We start from the raw sequence: 16,894 nt of genomic DNA on the forward strand, positions 1-16,894 counted from the left end.
TGTAATCTAATGAAATTCAATTTGCAGCTGTTTTTAATAATGATTCCATTCCCATCCACTCTCTTTACCCCATAACCTCCACTCCTATGAATGAACGAACTGACCAATGTTCATGTTGGAACCTAAATTGACGACAATTTTTCCCCTGTCATAATATCACGTACATTCTATACCAATTTAATAGTTATTTCTCGCATCGTATTATAAATGGCTTTCCGCGGATATAGAAAGTACAACTATAAGATTAAAACCAGTTTTTTTAGCCCCGAGATGCCGAAGGCACGGGCTAAAAAAACTGGTTTTAATCTTATGATTGTACATTTTTATATTCGTAGAAAGCTGGATATAATACGGTGCTAGACATAGATTTTGCGTATGGATGAGAACCGGTTCCTATCCACCGGATTCGAATGAATACGAGAAATAATATTCCTTCTGAAGGAAAAGTACTTTAGATGGGTAAAATCATTCTTAACCCTTAACGGTCGGGGGGGGGGGGGCGTTGAACGCCCCCCCTTCCGGTTTTTTCTATCTCATTTTCTGTGTGTGAAAGATAAAGAGCCCAAACTGCTTGACTTTTTAAGTATGGGTATGACACATAACTGAGAGTTGGAATTTTTTGAATATCTCCATATTGGCGGGCACAGGATGCCAGCAAACCTGGCAGGGTCATCCAGGTAAAGAGCAAAAATATTTTTTTGACTAAAACAAAGCATTTTATCATACCAAAATACTAAAAAATCCTCTAGTAGTACATCCTTATATGAAATACAGGTGTTCAAGTAACTTTCAGGTTCCAGGTATGATCCTGCAGGTCCTGATCCTCCAGGTCTCCAGAAATCTTTAAAAGGCTCCTGTGGCCGCAATTTTTGACTTAGAGACTTCAAATTTTAAACTTAGGCTTTTCTTACATGTCTACATAACGTATTAAAATTTCATGAAGATCCGCCGCCGTTTTCCCGCCGACCGCCGACTGCGGCGGCTGGCAGCTGCCAAGTACAGCTGCGGCCGCTGAAATTTATATTTTGATATTTCTAATGTAAAATTTACACAAAAATAAACATTTTCTGCAAAAAAAATTTCTTCTAGCTTTAAAAATAAAAAATTACAGCAGTTTGAAATTTTTAAGTAAAAAAGGACCTAAAAACAAAGGTTGTTAAATAAAAGGGTGAAGGAAGCGAAAATTGACTTAGACTTATAAAAGGTCGGAAATTCATTATCAAACAGGGGACTTGCACAAAAAAATTTAGCCCTCTAGCTCTAATAGGAACTGAGATAATAAGGGGGGGCGTTGAACGCCCCCCCCCCCCCCCCGACTGATTAAGGTGCGGCAAGGGGCCCGACTGTAAAGGGTTAATTGGAGAAACAAAGTAATAGTGTCCAAAGTTTTCAAATAATGGTAATTATGTATTTCCCTATGCCTAAAAACTTCAGGAAACACGGCCTCTCCCCTTCTTCAATATTTTTAATTTATTTTGAAAAGTAATGGGAGAGGGTAGGTGGATTTCTGATCACAACAAGACAACTTCAAAAAAAATATAAAAAAACAAAATTTAAAAGATGGGACTCTCAAATCCCATAATATACAGTAAGTTATTGAGATGCTACGCAGCTAATAATGCAAATAATTCTATTGAAATGACGCAAGTATAGACTGTAAATTTGTCATTACACAAACATGTTCAATTTTTAAATTCTATGTTCTTTCTGTTCCTTAGTAATAAAATAATAAATTTTTTAATAGTTAAAGTACGGTTATGTTTACTTTTCATCCAAACTATTTTCTATAAAACTTAAAACCACGGCTCGGCAGGATTTTTTTATCACTTTGCATGATGATTTCTATAACAGGAGGTGTAGCAACTCTATAATCGTTACCAGAAAGTCTGCACGTCCTTTAAAAACTTGTTGATTTTAACTTTTTTTGACGACAATTTTGTATAGGTTATAATCATCCTAATTATCTGATTTTCGGAATTTTAATTTTTATTACATCAAGGTATTATATAGCGAAGCACTGCCAAAATCAAGTCCTAAAAATGTAAGTATGTCCTGAAATAGTCTCTTAAATTTAAGCAGTTTTGCAACAACTTTACCTACCATTTAGTTCATAAATGGTAGTTCATAAATATACCTTTATATTCTGCTTATTAAGTTCTTACACTCTACAAGTGTTAATATTAGTTTGTACGTTTCAGAGCTTCGCTTTTATGGATGTTGCCATCCTTGTTTTTCTTTTGCAATCTTGCAAGGGTCATGTGTAAAACATTTATATAAAAATGAGATAAAATTAGGATGAACAACTGCAGGAAAATTAATTTGATACTAAGCATTCGTAAATTAATTTTTTTAACGGTATTGAATACTTTTTGCGACCAATTAAGTTGATTATACAGCAGAATCCCGTATTTTGTCTAAGTACCACTATCAAACATCCCAACCCCCACTAATTCACCAGGCTTAGCTTCTGATTAGACCCCAATAAACATGAAAAATTTTTGTATTTTTATTTTATTTTGAGGTATAAGACATTGTTATCCACCAACAGATCTATAGTATAGATGTATAAACAGATGATTACCTCCCTTCCTTTTTCATTGACCAAATTTTTTTCTACTACTTGGCTGTGTTAATATCTCCAACACAATTGTTCGACTTTCAATTATCCAATTGAGAGTCGGCACAAGGACATTGTGACGGAGAGATACAGTTATTTAACCCTTTCTCCATATAGGGTTTTACTCTAATTATTCAACTCCAGTGATGATAAACAAAATTACACCTTCGGTAAATACAAATTGTTGGTGGAAACGTTTAGACACTGTTAGTTTGAACCAACCAATCAAGCTTTAGTAACAATACCCTTAATTTTAAGCCAGCGAATGAAAAATAACCTTCAACCAATGTGTCCACATTTCCTGGTAGTAATCAAACTACTTTATAAGCTAACCTATATTAGGAGTTACCTTTAGATGAAATTTCCTTTTAATAAAGATATTTTAGTTAAGTTGAAAAAAAAATGTTTTTAAATATAAGGCTGAATATATTTTCTACAAAGAAAAACTTAATTTTTAGCAAATGTACCTAAGTATTCACGTTTTATATTGAATAAATGATTAGGAAATGTCCACAGTTGAAAGGTTAATGTACAAAATAACAAGGATAATAAAACTCCACAGGTTAGAATTTGTCTGAATTCCAAAGACACAAGTAAAAACCATTTTGGGGTTATTTATTTATCTCAACAACAATAGGAGTCAAATTTTTTTTCTGTTAGCAATTGTAACGCTTGAGTTCTCTATTTAAGCAAGCTTTGAGTTCTGAGATGGTTTTAGGTATTTAATTTAATAGGTATTGTACCTAAGTCTTGTAGTCTTTTTTTCTGCCCCCTATTCGCCCAAAGATATAAGAGGTGCAGCCGCTTCTTTAAACAAAAAGGGAATTTGATAAAAAGCCAACAAAATATATTTTTTAGACCTTAGCATAACTGTTGACAACCATACCTGACCCATGCAAGTAACAGGTACCTGTAGCATCCTCCTGGCCTGGCTTACAATGAATAACAAACAAAGTTTTTTGTTTATCAATAATTTTGAAATAGCATCGTTTTGATTTTTTTCTGACTCATTCAATAGGAATATAGAAAAAAACAAGAACTGGTCACATTTTAATCTGGTGAGAAGGAGGGTGAAAACCTGGCAAAATTTTGAAAGTTTTTTATCTCCACCCCAAAAAGTATGCCCTGTCAAAAGTCCTTTCATTCTGTTGAAAATCAATTTCAAGGGTTATGTGGACTTTATGGCTTTAATAAAGGTGTTCGTGGCTGACATAATAAAGACATGCTGTAGTTAAATTATTATTTTAATTCAATAGAAAGAATGTTATTGAGATTCTTGTTACATATACATTCACTAGCGGCTTCACCCTTAGCCATTATAAATTAAAAAATTAAGTACCCCCACTAAGGTGCCCCCACTACTTTCTATTTTTAAAAAATTGAGGGGGATTTTCTGATTTTTTTTGGGGGGGGTTGGTGGTGCCCAACCCCCCAAGAAAATAGCCTAAAACCACCACAGGACCAGTAGGTACATTCCCTGAAGAGTAGAATCCGATCGGTTTAGTGGTTCCCAATATCTTAAGGGACGGACAGACATCATTCTACTTTGTAATAGAGATAGACAGATGGGATTACACTTTCATATATGGACTACAGATTAGCTTTGTGCTCAAATGACGTTAAATAAAACGATAAAATAAATACTGCCTTTTGATGCTCGATTATAAAATTGAACATTTATATGTTTCTATAATCAAATAGGGAAAACTAAAGATAACAGAAAAGTAAAGGTTTCATAATAAAGAAATTCTTTATAAATAATCAGTTCAGTTTACAATCTTTTCCTATATAAAGACAAGAATAAATTATTCGCTTTAGTAATGTGTTAATAATCATAAACAAGGATAACAACTTCCATTAATTTATAGCTATACAATATACATATCAAAAAGAACATAAAATAGAGTGGCAGAATATAAGAAAAAGTTCATTTTAAAAATCAAAACAAAAATATACCGTAAATAGATATAAAACATAAAAATAAACATAAAAAGAAATATTTTAAAAGTCAACATGTTTAAAAATTGACGAACTGACTTTTGCGATGGTTATATAAATGCTACACTTTCATGCAAAGCAAAGTTTAAGTTCGATAGGATGATTCCAACATGCACAAATCATCTATGTAACTCACTTTTACTGTTTTTTTGTCATTATTGTACTTCTTGTTGTTTAATTTTCTTTTTTTTTAGAAATTATAACAGTGAATTCCAATAAAAAATGAGATTACTCCCAGTAGCAGGAATTATATTATTTTCCAGTATTGTTCATTCAAATCAAAATTATAATAAATTAAAAGGTAAACTATTTCTTATTGAGGTTTTAAAGCAAGGCGAGAAGTTTTTTACATGTAAAGGAAAAAAAACTTGATAACTCAACCTGTGGGTTATGAAAAATAAAATCCTTTTCTTTTAGTTCAAAATTCTGAATTCTGTAGTAATTGGAGTAGACAATAGATTGTGAATTAAACATTGATTCTCTTGGTCATTTAAGTTTGAAAATTAATTTTGAATTTGTAGTACCAAGTTTTCCCAAATTAGATATTTAATTTTTGATCTAATACTTAAATATTCAAGGAGGTAAGGGAGACATTGGGCTGTTTATTGCACTATTCTCCATAGTTTTATTATAAAGTTTTCTTATTCGTTGGCTCAACAACTCTGTTGACCATTCCTAAATTTTGGTTGATAGGTTCGTAAAACTGAGTGTTCAAATATTTCAACCACTAATTGTAATCTACAGAAAGGGTTATTTTGTGTTTCATCATTATATATATTTTTTTAGAACCCAGATTAATTAACAACACATTTTTAAATATCAAACTTCACACAACCTTAAGGTAAAAATACATAATTTAAAAAAAAATATAAACTTTTTCACGTTGTTAATTTCATGAGCGCCAAAATTGAGAATTACCAGAATTAAGTAGATTTGTAAGTTTGCCAGTGATTGGAAGTTTTTGAAATAAGAATCATATCAGTCCAGTGGAATATCCAGTACAGAGAGACAAAGATCATTTTACTTTTATGTAAGAATTGAATTATCAACAATAACCATTTTTTATGTTTAGGTATTTTCATTCTGATCTACATTATTCAAGTCACGACGAAGAAGAGATCTGGTTTAATATGGGACAAGATATTGAGGAAAATAAATTAAATAATAGAGTGCCTAAAATACAAGCAATTGATAATCTACAGAATATTAAGATAAAAAATCTCAGTAACAGCCATAGGAGTATGGTTATGGTTTTAACGAAACTTTATAACTTATTCTATGATGAGTTTCGTTTGAAGCCACAATCTATTTGATAAAGCCATTTTGGAAATCATATACAAGCAAACATCAAATCGTTTTACCTTCTTTTTTTAAAATTAAATTTCATTACAACTTGCTTTTTATATAATTTTTCATTTACATAAGATAACATGTAAAAAGTGTACACAAGGAAAAATAATTTGATTTGGATTTTCCTTATTAATAAATATTGTGGTATTTTAAGTGTACTGCACTGGACAATTAATACATTAAGAACAAATGAATGATTATTGTTTGATAACAATTCCTATTATTTATTTAATTGTCTAGTGTACAGTAAACAATGATTTATCTGTGGACTTAATTCTTCCAGAAATATTTGATTTTGTGAAACCTTTTAAAGTTTATTCTCATGATTTTGCTGAGAATATGAGTAAAGTAAGTATATATTTTTCACTTTATCTGTAATTTTGTCTTTTTAAGATCCAATATGAGAAGTTCTAAATGAGTTGCTCCTATTTATGGGCCAATGCATTCCCCCTACTCTATTTATATTGCGCACTTGACATAGCAGCAGTAGGAACCATTTTGAACATCATCAATTATGAAATGGTGTCAAGCCGAGATTTTAACCTATCACCTTCCTGACAATGATCAGATGCTATATGTGTTGAGCCATTGTAACAACAGCCTGGTTACTTCTTTTAAAAAAAAAAACAACAAACTAATTTATCATCAATATTTTTTACCACAATGTTAAAGTTTAAAGATCATGCAATAAATATATTATTTCATGTAAGACTTATTACACATTTTTTGATTTCCGCAGTTATTAAAATGAAAAAATATAAGATTTCTTATAACCAACTTTTTAAAATTTATGCAACTGCTCATTATATAAAGTAACCACAATGTTTATTTCTCAGGGAAAAACTGAATATGTAAATGCCTGGATGGAATCAGAAGACAAGCATGTTAATATCATTTTTGTTGATTGGACAGATCTTTCACATGCAGGAGAAATTGTCTTCTGGGAAACTTTAGAGGTAAATAAATAAAAAATTTTAAATATAATGTTTGTATAATTTTTCCTAGTGCTCTCCCTCGAATCTTTTATTTAGCACTGAACCCCCCTCTATTCACTAAAAAAATACAAGAGGTAGGAGGTATGTGCTTCTACACCCCTGTTAAAGTTATGACAATCCTGGTTCCAACGATACAAATAAAAAGATGAGAAACTTGATTTTAAATATACAATATTTGTTTGATTTTTTTTATATAAAATCACATTTTAGTATTATGATTCTGCAATGAATGCAATTGACATTGGCGAATATCTGGGCCGCTGTTTTGCTGCCATAACTGAGATTCCTGAATCTCCGGTAACCTCGTATCATTTGGTTGGCCAGGGACTGGCGGCACATATGATGGCAAAAGCAGCTAGAATATATCATGAAATAACTGAGAGGTAAATTGCAAAACTTATTATACAGAGCCTTGATTTTATTTATTTTTTGTTAAAAGATAGCAAAAAATCAAGAAAAAATATGTTACAAATCCTATAAGACCTTATTAAATATTATTATTTAATAAGCCTAAGAACGCATCCTTTAATAAATTTAAGACTCAATTAAATCCATGACAGTTTGTTTCTGCTATTAACCGCATGTCGACATATGACATATTTTAGATGGATCTCTCGAGTAACTGGTTTGGACCCTGCAGGAATTTTTTTTGTTGATGGTCCAATTCTACCTGCTGATGAACAGCTCCATGAAAACAGGTAAAAAGTGTTCTACTCATTAGGCTGATAAAGCCGCGGAACGTAGTGTTAAAATTGGTATTTATATGCATGATTTCATGGGGAAAGGAAGGTTTCATATATCATAGAAAAACTTACATACTCTCTACATATGGCATAGACTCTTCCTCATTTCTACCATTTAAAAATGGATACATTATAACTTGGATGTTACATCATATTTGGATGTTCTTTAATAAAGTGAAACTAGCAGCGGGCTGAATTAACGATACCCCTCTTTCACCCTTAATATTATTCCATCCCTCCTACAGGATGAACAAACTGATAATTAAATGAGTTCCATGTTATCAAAATAAAATTGATGACATTATGTCATAGTTTGCATGTGTAATGTGTATTCTATATTTATTAATTTAAAAGATATCATTGTCTAAAAACATAGAGTAACATGAATAGATAAAAACCATTTCCTTTTAGATTAAGCAAGGATGTAGCAGATTTTGTTGATGTTATTCACTCAGACGCAGCTATCAAACCAACAGCTTTTCATATTCCACCTTTGACAGGTATAATTTTTATATAGCTCTTATTTTAAAGTTTTTCCATCTTTCTATTTGTCTTTACAATTGTCTGTCTATTTTTAGTCATTATAACTGTCTTTTAATCTCTTTATTTAATCTGACTTTTCTTTATTTATTTATTTTTTACAAATCTAGCTTTTTTTAAATATTGCCTGTTATTTGAATGAAGTGAATCATCCAACACTATCTGTGTATACTTCTGTACACTTTTCTGTTTATCTGTAGATTTGTTAGCATAGATGCCAAATCTTATCTGTTTAAATCTTTTAATATGTGGATAGTTTATTTTTCAATACTTTAGCCTGTATGTCTATTTTTTCTAATGTCTGGCTAACTATTTATATAATTGTAATTCTGTTTGTCTTTTTTCTGTCCATTGATCAGTATGATTATTTAAGATAAAAACTATTTTAAGGTGATCTTTCCCATTTGGGCCATTTTGATTATTACCCTGCGGGTGGCTCACAGCAACCTGGATGTGAATTTGGTGGACCTGACTATTTACAAGATAAAATCTGTAGCAATTCAAGGTAGATATATTTTAATTAATAATCATATGTGTGTAAATCATATTGAAAAGATTTAATATTTCATTCAGTTTTTATTGTAATTTTTAAGAAGGAAGGTGTCTATAATCTATATATCACTAATTAACCATCCAATATTCTATTATTAATCTTGTAAGGTTTTTTGACTATATTTTAATATCTCAATAGCTGAAGAACTGATTGAGTTCTCTCTTTTAGTGAATCTTCACATGTGTCATGTGATGGTTCTAGGCTATTTTATTTTTATATCTAAGGTTTGAGATGGTTTTTAATAAAGAAGGTTTATATATTTAATAATTATCTATCCAACTAATCATCTATCTATAAATAAATCATAAAATTTATCAAGATCTAAAGGCTATCCATCAAACTATTCATTTTTTTATCAATCAATCTATTCAATTATCACTTTCCTAATCAATCTATCTATCTATTTAGAGCAAGTTATTACTTCCTACACTCCATCCTGAATCCAGAGCTTTTCCCAAGCAAGGAATGTCAGTCAGTAACAGCTTGTAACAATGGGGAGGTGGTGTCACATGAAGTCAAGTCTTTTATGGGTAGCGTGTCACAGGTATAGTTATATAGATAGATTTTAAGCTAGATAAATTCACAAGTAGATAGATATAGATTATAGATAGATAGATAGAGTTTTAACAAAAGAAGAGGGGAGAGCTGTCCCATGAAGTTAACAGATAAAAAGGCAAACAGACAGACAAATACATAGACTTAGAAATAGATTAGAGGCAGACTTGTGAGCATTCATACAAAAATCAAATAAGATCTGACATATATAAAAACTCATAGACTTTTAGAAAGTCTTACAAACTGACATACTAACAGACAAACAAACATTTTAATAATATGATAGGCTTTCCAAACAAACCTAAAGAAAGGTATACAGACCAAAATGTAGACTTTAAAAAACCTAATGATAGACAGATATGAACAATGAACATACATTTCTTACTTTCTTTTTTTAATGTTTTTTTGTTTCTAGGATTCATTCGCCGGATCCCAGAAGTTATTTTTCTTGGATATCAAAGACCATCATTGGAACTTCTATGAACATACACCTAGTTTAAATTAAATCTAAATTTGTATATAATAAATAAATATAGACTACGACTTTAGTTTCAACTATTACTTCGTCACAAGTGTGACAAAATGAAAAGTTTTGGTCTCTAAACAGATAAAAACCTTTAACTATTTAAAGATGTGCTATAAGGATAGAAGTTTGAATAGATGATTATTGTACAGAATTATTTTAACGTTGGTTAGAAAATGTCTATTTAAAATGAAGTTTTTTAGGTGTAAAAATACAAGCTTTAAGCATGGTATTAATTTATATTTCAAAAGCGAAGTTTTTCCATGATTGGTCCGTACGTTCTGTATGTCCGTCCGTCCATAAGGGATAGTTAATTTATGTATTCTATTATTGTTACCAGAATGTCTAACGTCCATCAAAATGCAGTGCAAATAATTTTTTTTAAGTGTAAAAAAAGATTTTAGCATTGCAAGAATTGTAAGATAAAAGCAAAGCTTTTCTATGGTTAGGATCGATCTGTGCGTCCATACTTTCCGTATGCCCATCCGTCCATAATTTTGTTCTAAAAAGTGTAAAAATACAAGTTAATAATTTATATTTTTAAATCAGTAAATAACATATTTCTATGATTCTGTGAATTACAAGAAATATTAGAAAGTTTGCCGTGGAAGTGCGCATATCAAATAGAACCCAATGCACACAAAGAGAAAAACAAACGCACGATCATCAAAACACGCACAAAAGCATCGTTTATGTTAAACATACAGGGTGAATTGATTAGATTTTTCAGCTCTTGAATCTAAAATAATTTTTATATAATCGAATTTGAATGTCATCTGTCTGTCTGTCTGTACCGATTATTCTGAACCGATAAACCAATATGGTTCTACTTTACATTGTAGCTTCTTATAGGTCCTTGGAATAATTATAAATATTTTTGAGGAGGGTATCACCAACCTCCAAGAAAAAATTGCTCTTGAAAAAATGACCCCTTTGAAAAAAAATATTATGTGCGTAGAACACTCAGGAATCTAAAGGGATAAGACAATGGCTGATAAATTTATGTATCCCTAATGATAATACACAATATTACCTCTTTCATAGATTACAATTAGTGGTAAAACTTTTGGATACTCAACTTATTGAACCAACCAATTAAAATTCAACAAAAGCCCAATAGATGTTAAGCCAACGAATAAGAAAGCTTTATTACAAGACTTTTTTTAAAATGTGACAGTTTATGTTAGAAGCCCTGTAAAAGTGAAGCACACCTTTATTTTATAAGATACTTTTCTATACAAAAATAAACCCGAAAAGAGAAAATAGAAAGCATCAGTACTTTTCTGGTTGCCATCATGAGTAGACTTAGCGTGGTAAGTATAGTTTATTAAAATCGAAGATATTCTATAATTTGCATTGGTTCGTCCGTACCGGATAGCTCTTTTCATTAACGTAATTACGCAAATGTATGTACAATTTTAGTTCGACTTACAAATTAGTGCTAAGCTTATTAAGTTCGGACACTCTACAAGAGCTATTGTTCGTTTTACCTTACTTCTGATTTAAGAGTTTAGCTTTTATAGATGATAAGTGATCCTTATTTGTAGTTACAAAGCTACTATATTATTTAAAATCTACGTCCCGCTTGAAATTTTTGGGAGGAATTTCTCAGTTTATATTTCAGATAGACGGTTGATTTTGGTTAACATTTTCAATATTAATGTGCAGTTAGTATATGACTTACCTAGTCCGTTAGTATGCCGGACATGGTACGTTTTGATCCCTGAACATCTGCTTTATAACTAACTTTGTCCGTAAGTCCATTCATACTAATTAGATACCTTAATCAATTCATTGTTGGAAAATGCATTAAGATATTTACATGAGACATATATATGCCTTAGATCAGCATAGTTAAAAGTCAGCAAAAAGGCTTGAGTAGAGACATGTTGCTTGTAGAAAATAATTGATATATAATACATATTATATATAGAGTGAAAATAGGTCTCAAAACTGAATCTTTATTTTATTTAAAACCTTTTATTTTTACATTCTGATTTCTACGCATCAGAAATTATGTTATAATATATAATTTTTCTACAGGTTTGTTTGTTAATAATTGTAAGTGGTAGCTCTTCAAGTCCTTTACCTAACCCAGGTAATTTTGATTAAGAATCATACATCATGATAATATTTTTAAATGTGAGGGTCGATTTAGTTTTCCATTTGGAAGCCTACAAAGGTTCCGGAATGGTATTATCTATTTAATTTTTAGATTTAAGTCTAAGGATTGATTTAGGCATTTTTTTCAATACTCTTCACACTACCTCCGAATACCGAGCCCTAAGATACAAATGATTTTAATTATGTTTAACTTATTTCGGGTATAGTCCCTCATTTTTAAAAAATACTACGAATCGCCCCTTATGGGGCGTTGCCACGAAAGGGACTATTCCCCTTATTTCTTGTTTATGCAAAATGTATTATCGGAAGCAGCTTATAGTGCCTATGAAAAAATGACGTCATACAATACAAATAACCAAAATAGGCAAATATACATTTTACCATTGGTCAATCATAATGTATACATGCCTATCATTGGTCAATTGTATTGTAGGACGTCATTTTTATTAGGCACTATAAGCTGATTCGTATCTAATCCTTCATTATCTATTAACATAATTGAATTTGTTTTTATCTTGACCTAATTTAGATGCTGAAACAATCTACAATTATTACCAGCCCATGTGGGTGCCTATACATCACCCATATTACTATATTCTGCCTTCATGGCGCTCTACAAGCCTTCCCTCTTTACCAGGTAATTTGGGGTTTTTCCTCAAAGTGCCTCGATGAGCACTTAACCCCCTCCTTATTTTCTAAATAGATTGAAAATAAGGATGGGGGATAGTTGGTTTATGACTTTAGGATAGGTTTTATTGAGTTCTTGGTAACCCCGCAAGGATATGACAATGGGGGTCTATGTTATTAGCAAAGGATGATCAATTTTCAACATGTTTCCATTTGATTTTTATCTTTACATCAAACTAATATTACAGTTTTAATATTTAAGAACTCTCACTCTATATTTGTCTATGTTAGTTTGATTGACTGTCTGGTCTAAAATGTCTCACTTTGATGAATGTTGTCATTTAGTTGTTTTATATGCTCGAAATCTGTAGCTAATTCTTAATTTTACACAGTTTTGATTATTAATATTTTAGTTTCAGTCAATGAAAATGAGATCCTGCAGAGGGCTGGTAAACAGGAAATAGAAGTAGAGGTAATCAAAGAATCAATAAAACAGTTGATAACTTTAACAAGAATATCAAAATCGATAAGAAGCGAAGCACATGAAATCTTGAATAGACAAACAGACATAGTGAGTTATAGAGCAAAAGATTAGAAAGTGAGAAAATCATATTGAAAATCACAAAACCTTTTTTTTAATAAGTACCTTTGTCTTTAGAAGCATGACCATCATTAACCCAAATTTCAGCCATCTGTCTTAAATAGCATCCAAGAAAATCAGGTTTCCCCCATATCGTTACTTACGGAAAGGCAAAGTGAATTAAAATGATTTTAAACATCAAAATTCAAATTTTGCTAATTTAAAGCTGGTAATAAAATTGAAAAGCAAAATATTTTTTTTTCTTTATTCAGCCTGTAGCTGCCACAGCTGTTGGTAAGCCAGAAGAAATTAAGCTATGGGACTCTAATCTAAATCTTGGACAGGAAAGATTAAATTTAAAAAAAAAATTTTTGTACATTTAAAATCACGAAACCTTTTCAGAAAAAAAATAAAAAAGGATATTAAACATCTTTTTGGTCTATATATCTTACAGAACTATAGTATAGATGTTTATACAGATAAGTACCTCACCCCCCCCCCCCCCCTTTGTTCAATAAACCTTTTCATCAACTGTTTTCTGCTACTTGGCTGTGTTAATATTCCCGTTACCATTGGTTGATTTTCAATATATTTAGAAATAAAAATACTAAAGAAGCTGTATCAACTTTTTTTTTATAGCTAGCCGGTTCTTTTAGTAAGTAGTAGATGTAAAATTTTTCATAGAATTCAGATATGCAATCGGTTTTTTTTGTAGACCTCTTATTTTTTAAATAATTTAAGTTTAAAAAAAAAAATTAAATCGATTTTAAGTTACTAAAATGCAACAAAAAAAAGAAAGAAAATGGTCATTATGAACAAAAATAGTAAGATCTTTAATTTGACACCTTACTTTTTCAATTCTGTCAGGTAATTATTGAAAAAATCAATTTTTTTAAACCCACGAGAATAAAAACTTTGATCTTAGTTTTATCATTTCACAGGTTAAAAAATATGGGTTAATATATACCTTTAGAATCAGAAAAATATTACAAATCCATTGTAAGCAAAATTGAAATAAAAAGTTTACAATATAGTATATAAACTACAATAAAAGGAATTATATGAAAATATCATATTATATTATACAGGCAACGTCTTAATTCTTGAATTGAGTATAAAAATGGGAAGGGGGTAAAGAGGGGGTAAAGATGGGGTAAAAAAGGGAAGACGATAGTGTTGCCTGAACAAAAAATATAATTGGCCATTTGATTATTTTTATTTTTTTACTTTTTTTTCAATTTTGCTTACAATGGATTCGTAATATTTTTCTGATTCTAAAGGTATATATTAACCCATATTTTTTTACCTATGAAATGATAAAATTAAGTTCAAAGTTTTTATTCTCGTGGGTTTAAAAAAATCAATTTTTTTTATAATTACCTGACAAAATTCAAAAAGTAAGGTGTCAAATTAAAGATCTTACTATTTTTGTACATAATGGACATTTTCTTCCTTTTTTTTGTTGCGTTTTAGTACCTTAAAATCGACTTAATCTTTTTTTTTTAAACTTAAATTACTTAAAAAATAAGAGGTCTACAAAAAAACCGATTGCATATCTGAATTCTATGAAAAATTTTACATCTATTACTTACTAAAAGAACCGGCTAGCTATAAAAAAAAAAGTTGATACACCTTCTTTATACATATCCATCAATTCATAACCATTTTTGAAGAGATTAGAATACCTTTGCTCTTACCAAAAATATATCAATTGAATTTAATCCATTGCTTTAACAGGTTTCTGGTATAGCTGTTAATAAATGTAAGTACTTTTTAATTTTGTATGTGTAGCTAGTTTACAATTTCAAACGTCCGTTAGTCAGAGCTGATTAGAATCATAAATGTATGAAATTTTAGAGAAAATTCTTTCAGAACTGGATCTTTAAATCATTTTAGTGGTGAGCCAGATCGGGGTGAGCCAACTTTCCACCAATGAGAGCACAGCATTTTATGAAATGCCAAGCTTAAATTCGGCTCACCCCGATCTGGCTCACCACTAAAATGATTTAAAGATCCAGCTCAGGATTAATTAGCATGCACTATAACTCACTTTGTCCGTCTGTGTTTATATTTTTTAATGTGATATATTACATTAGAATATTCATGAAATTTCCTGCGAAAATTCCAATGACCAATGTACATCTACTCTTTAAATACATATCCGTACTTCATGGCATCGTATTATAGACAGCTTTATTCGGTTATTTAAATGAAAAATTATAAGATAAAAACTGGTATCAATATCAGGATTCGTGGAAAATTGTTCTAATCCCGCGGATATTAATCGGGTTCAAATTCATACTGGATTATTTACTACTTATTATTGAAATTAATTGTTGATATACAGCATGACCCTCGAAAAAGTATTTTTAAGCATCTGCAGCCTATATTTCTCAATAAAATATTAAAAGATTCATATGTACTTGTTCTCTATAATTTTCTACATCAAAGGATATCAAAATATTTTTTTTACATCAATTAACAGCCGAGATTTTTAAAGCCAAAGTTTGGAAAAAGTGCTTGAGAAACTGGATATTGCTAAATATTTCTTAGTTTTTATTAGTATATTACTTTTTATCAACCAGTTAAAAAACAAATAAGAAAGAAGAGCAAGTTTACAATTGATACATTTTTTATTGCATTTAAAAACGTTACTTTTACATATAAAAAACTACTTTTCAAATTTTACTGAATACATTTTTCTTATAACCATTTTCCCTCAAATCTTATAATATCTCCCACTTATTAATATGACCTTAAATAAACCCCTCCCCAATTTATGCTCATTACCAGAAGGATTAGCGCAACCTTTACCAATAAATTCACGCCCACTTATCAAATTAATCTAAGACACATAAAAATCATTTAAATTATTAAATGTTTAATAAAAGTTTGTAGCTGTAACTTTTTGGTTTTTTAATTTATTTTGATAAAATAAAAAGTGTTTGATTTCTGTTTATGTAAACTTTCAATTTGCTACTATTTTTTATATGATTTCTTTCTGTAAGGGTGTTTTTGCAATTTACACTAATCTAAAAATGCCTTTTAGAGCAAGTGAAAAAAGTGCTTTCAGCATGAAATAAATTTCTTGGAAACATCTTTATATAAGTTTTATAAAAAGTATTGAAATTATGAGGAAAACACGTCATTTCACTTTAAAAAAATTTTTTCTTGAAAAGTTACTTTTTCCTCAGCCACTTTTTCAAAACTTTGGCTCAAAAAATCTCAGCTGTTAATTGATGTAAAAAAAATATTTTTATATCTACTTATGTGGAAATCTACAGAGAACAAGAACATATACATTTTTTGATAATTCATTGAGAAATATGGGCTGCAGATGCTTAAAAATACTTTTTCGAGGGTCATGCTGTAGATGTTGAAATTCTTGTTTTTTTAAACTAATACAATAAAATATAATTGTATACGCTTATAATTTTGATATTTTAGATGATGATCCTATTATATTCCACCGTGGTTCAGTTATCTGGGACAGCGAGACCTTCCTTCCAAATAATGTTCTTAAGGAATCATTTTAATTATTTTTATTATCAAATCATTAAACTCATTATGTTTTACTTGGTTTATTTTACTATTCGTAGAAAAGTGTCTATAATACAATACGAGAGATGATTTTTCAGTATGGCTGAGAAACGGTTCTAATTTACAATGGGTTAAAATCATACAAATTC

At 30.1% G+C, this 16,894-nt stretch overlaps 2 protein-coding genes across 2 annotated transcripts; both read left to right on the top strand.

The window, feature by feature from the left end:
• The first annotated feature begins 4,783 nt into the window (after positions 1-4,783).
• Positions 4,784-9,899, top strand: LOC145330673 (pancreatic lipase-related protein 3-like). Its single transcript, XM_080175333.1, has 11 exons — positions 4,784-4,916; positions 5,402-5,456; positions 5,688-5,761; positions 6,204-6,313; positions 6,802-6,921; positions 7,171-7,343; positions 7,566-7,658; positions 8,115-8,203; positions 8,634-8,748; positions 9,205-9,340; positions 9,767-9,899. The coding sequence occupies exons 1-11, from the start codon at positions 4,838-4,840 to the stop codon at positions 9,854-9,856; spliced, it is 1,134 nt and encodes a 377-aa protein (XP_080031459.1). The 5' UTR covers positions 4,784-4,837; the 3' UTR covers positions 9,857-9,899.
• A 1,168-nt stretch (positions 9,900-11,067) lies between these two features.
• Positions 11,068-13,595, top strand: LOC145329779 (uncharacterized). The gene is made up of 5 exons (XM_080174171.1): positions 11,068-11,187; positions 11,918-11,972; positions 12,528-12,635; positions 13,039-13,097; positions 13,478-13,595. The coding sequence occupies exons 1-5, from the start codon at positions 11,170-11,172 to the stop codon at positions 13,586-13,588; spliced, it is 351 nt and encodes a 116-aa protein (XP_080030297.1). The 5' UTR covers positions 11,068-11,169; the 3' UTR covers positions 13,589-13,595.
• The last annotated feature ends 3,299 nt before the right edge of the window (positions 13,596-16,894 follow it).

The sequence above is a fragment of the Acartia tonsa genome, chromosome 10 (assembly GCF_053477335.1).
Source record: "Acartia tonsa isolate MP-2025a chromosome 10, ASM5347733v1, whole genome shotgun sequence".
In the NCBI taxonomy this organism is placed as follows: domain Eukaryota; kingdom Metazoa; phylum Arthropoda; class Copepoda; order Calanoida; family Acartiidae; genus Acartia; species Acartia tonsa.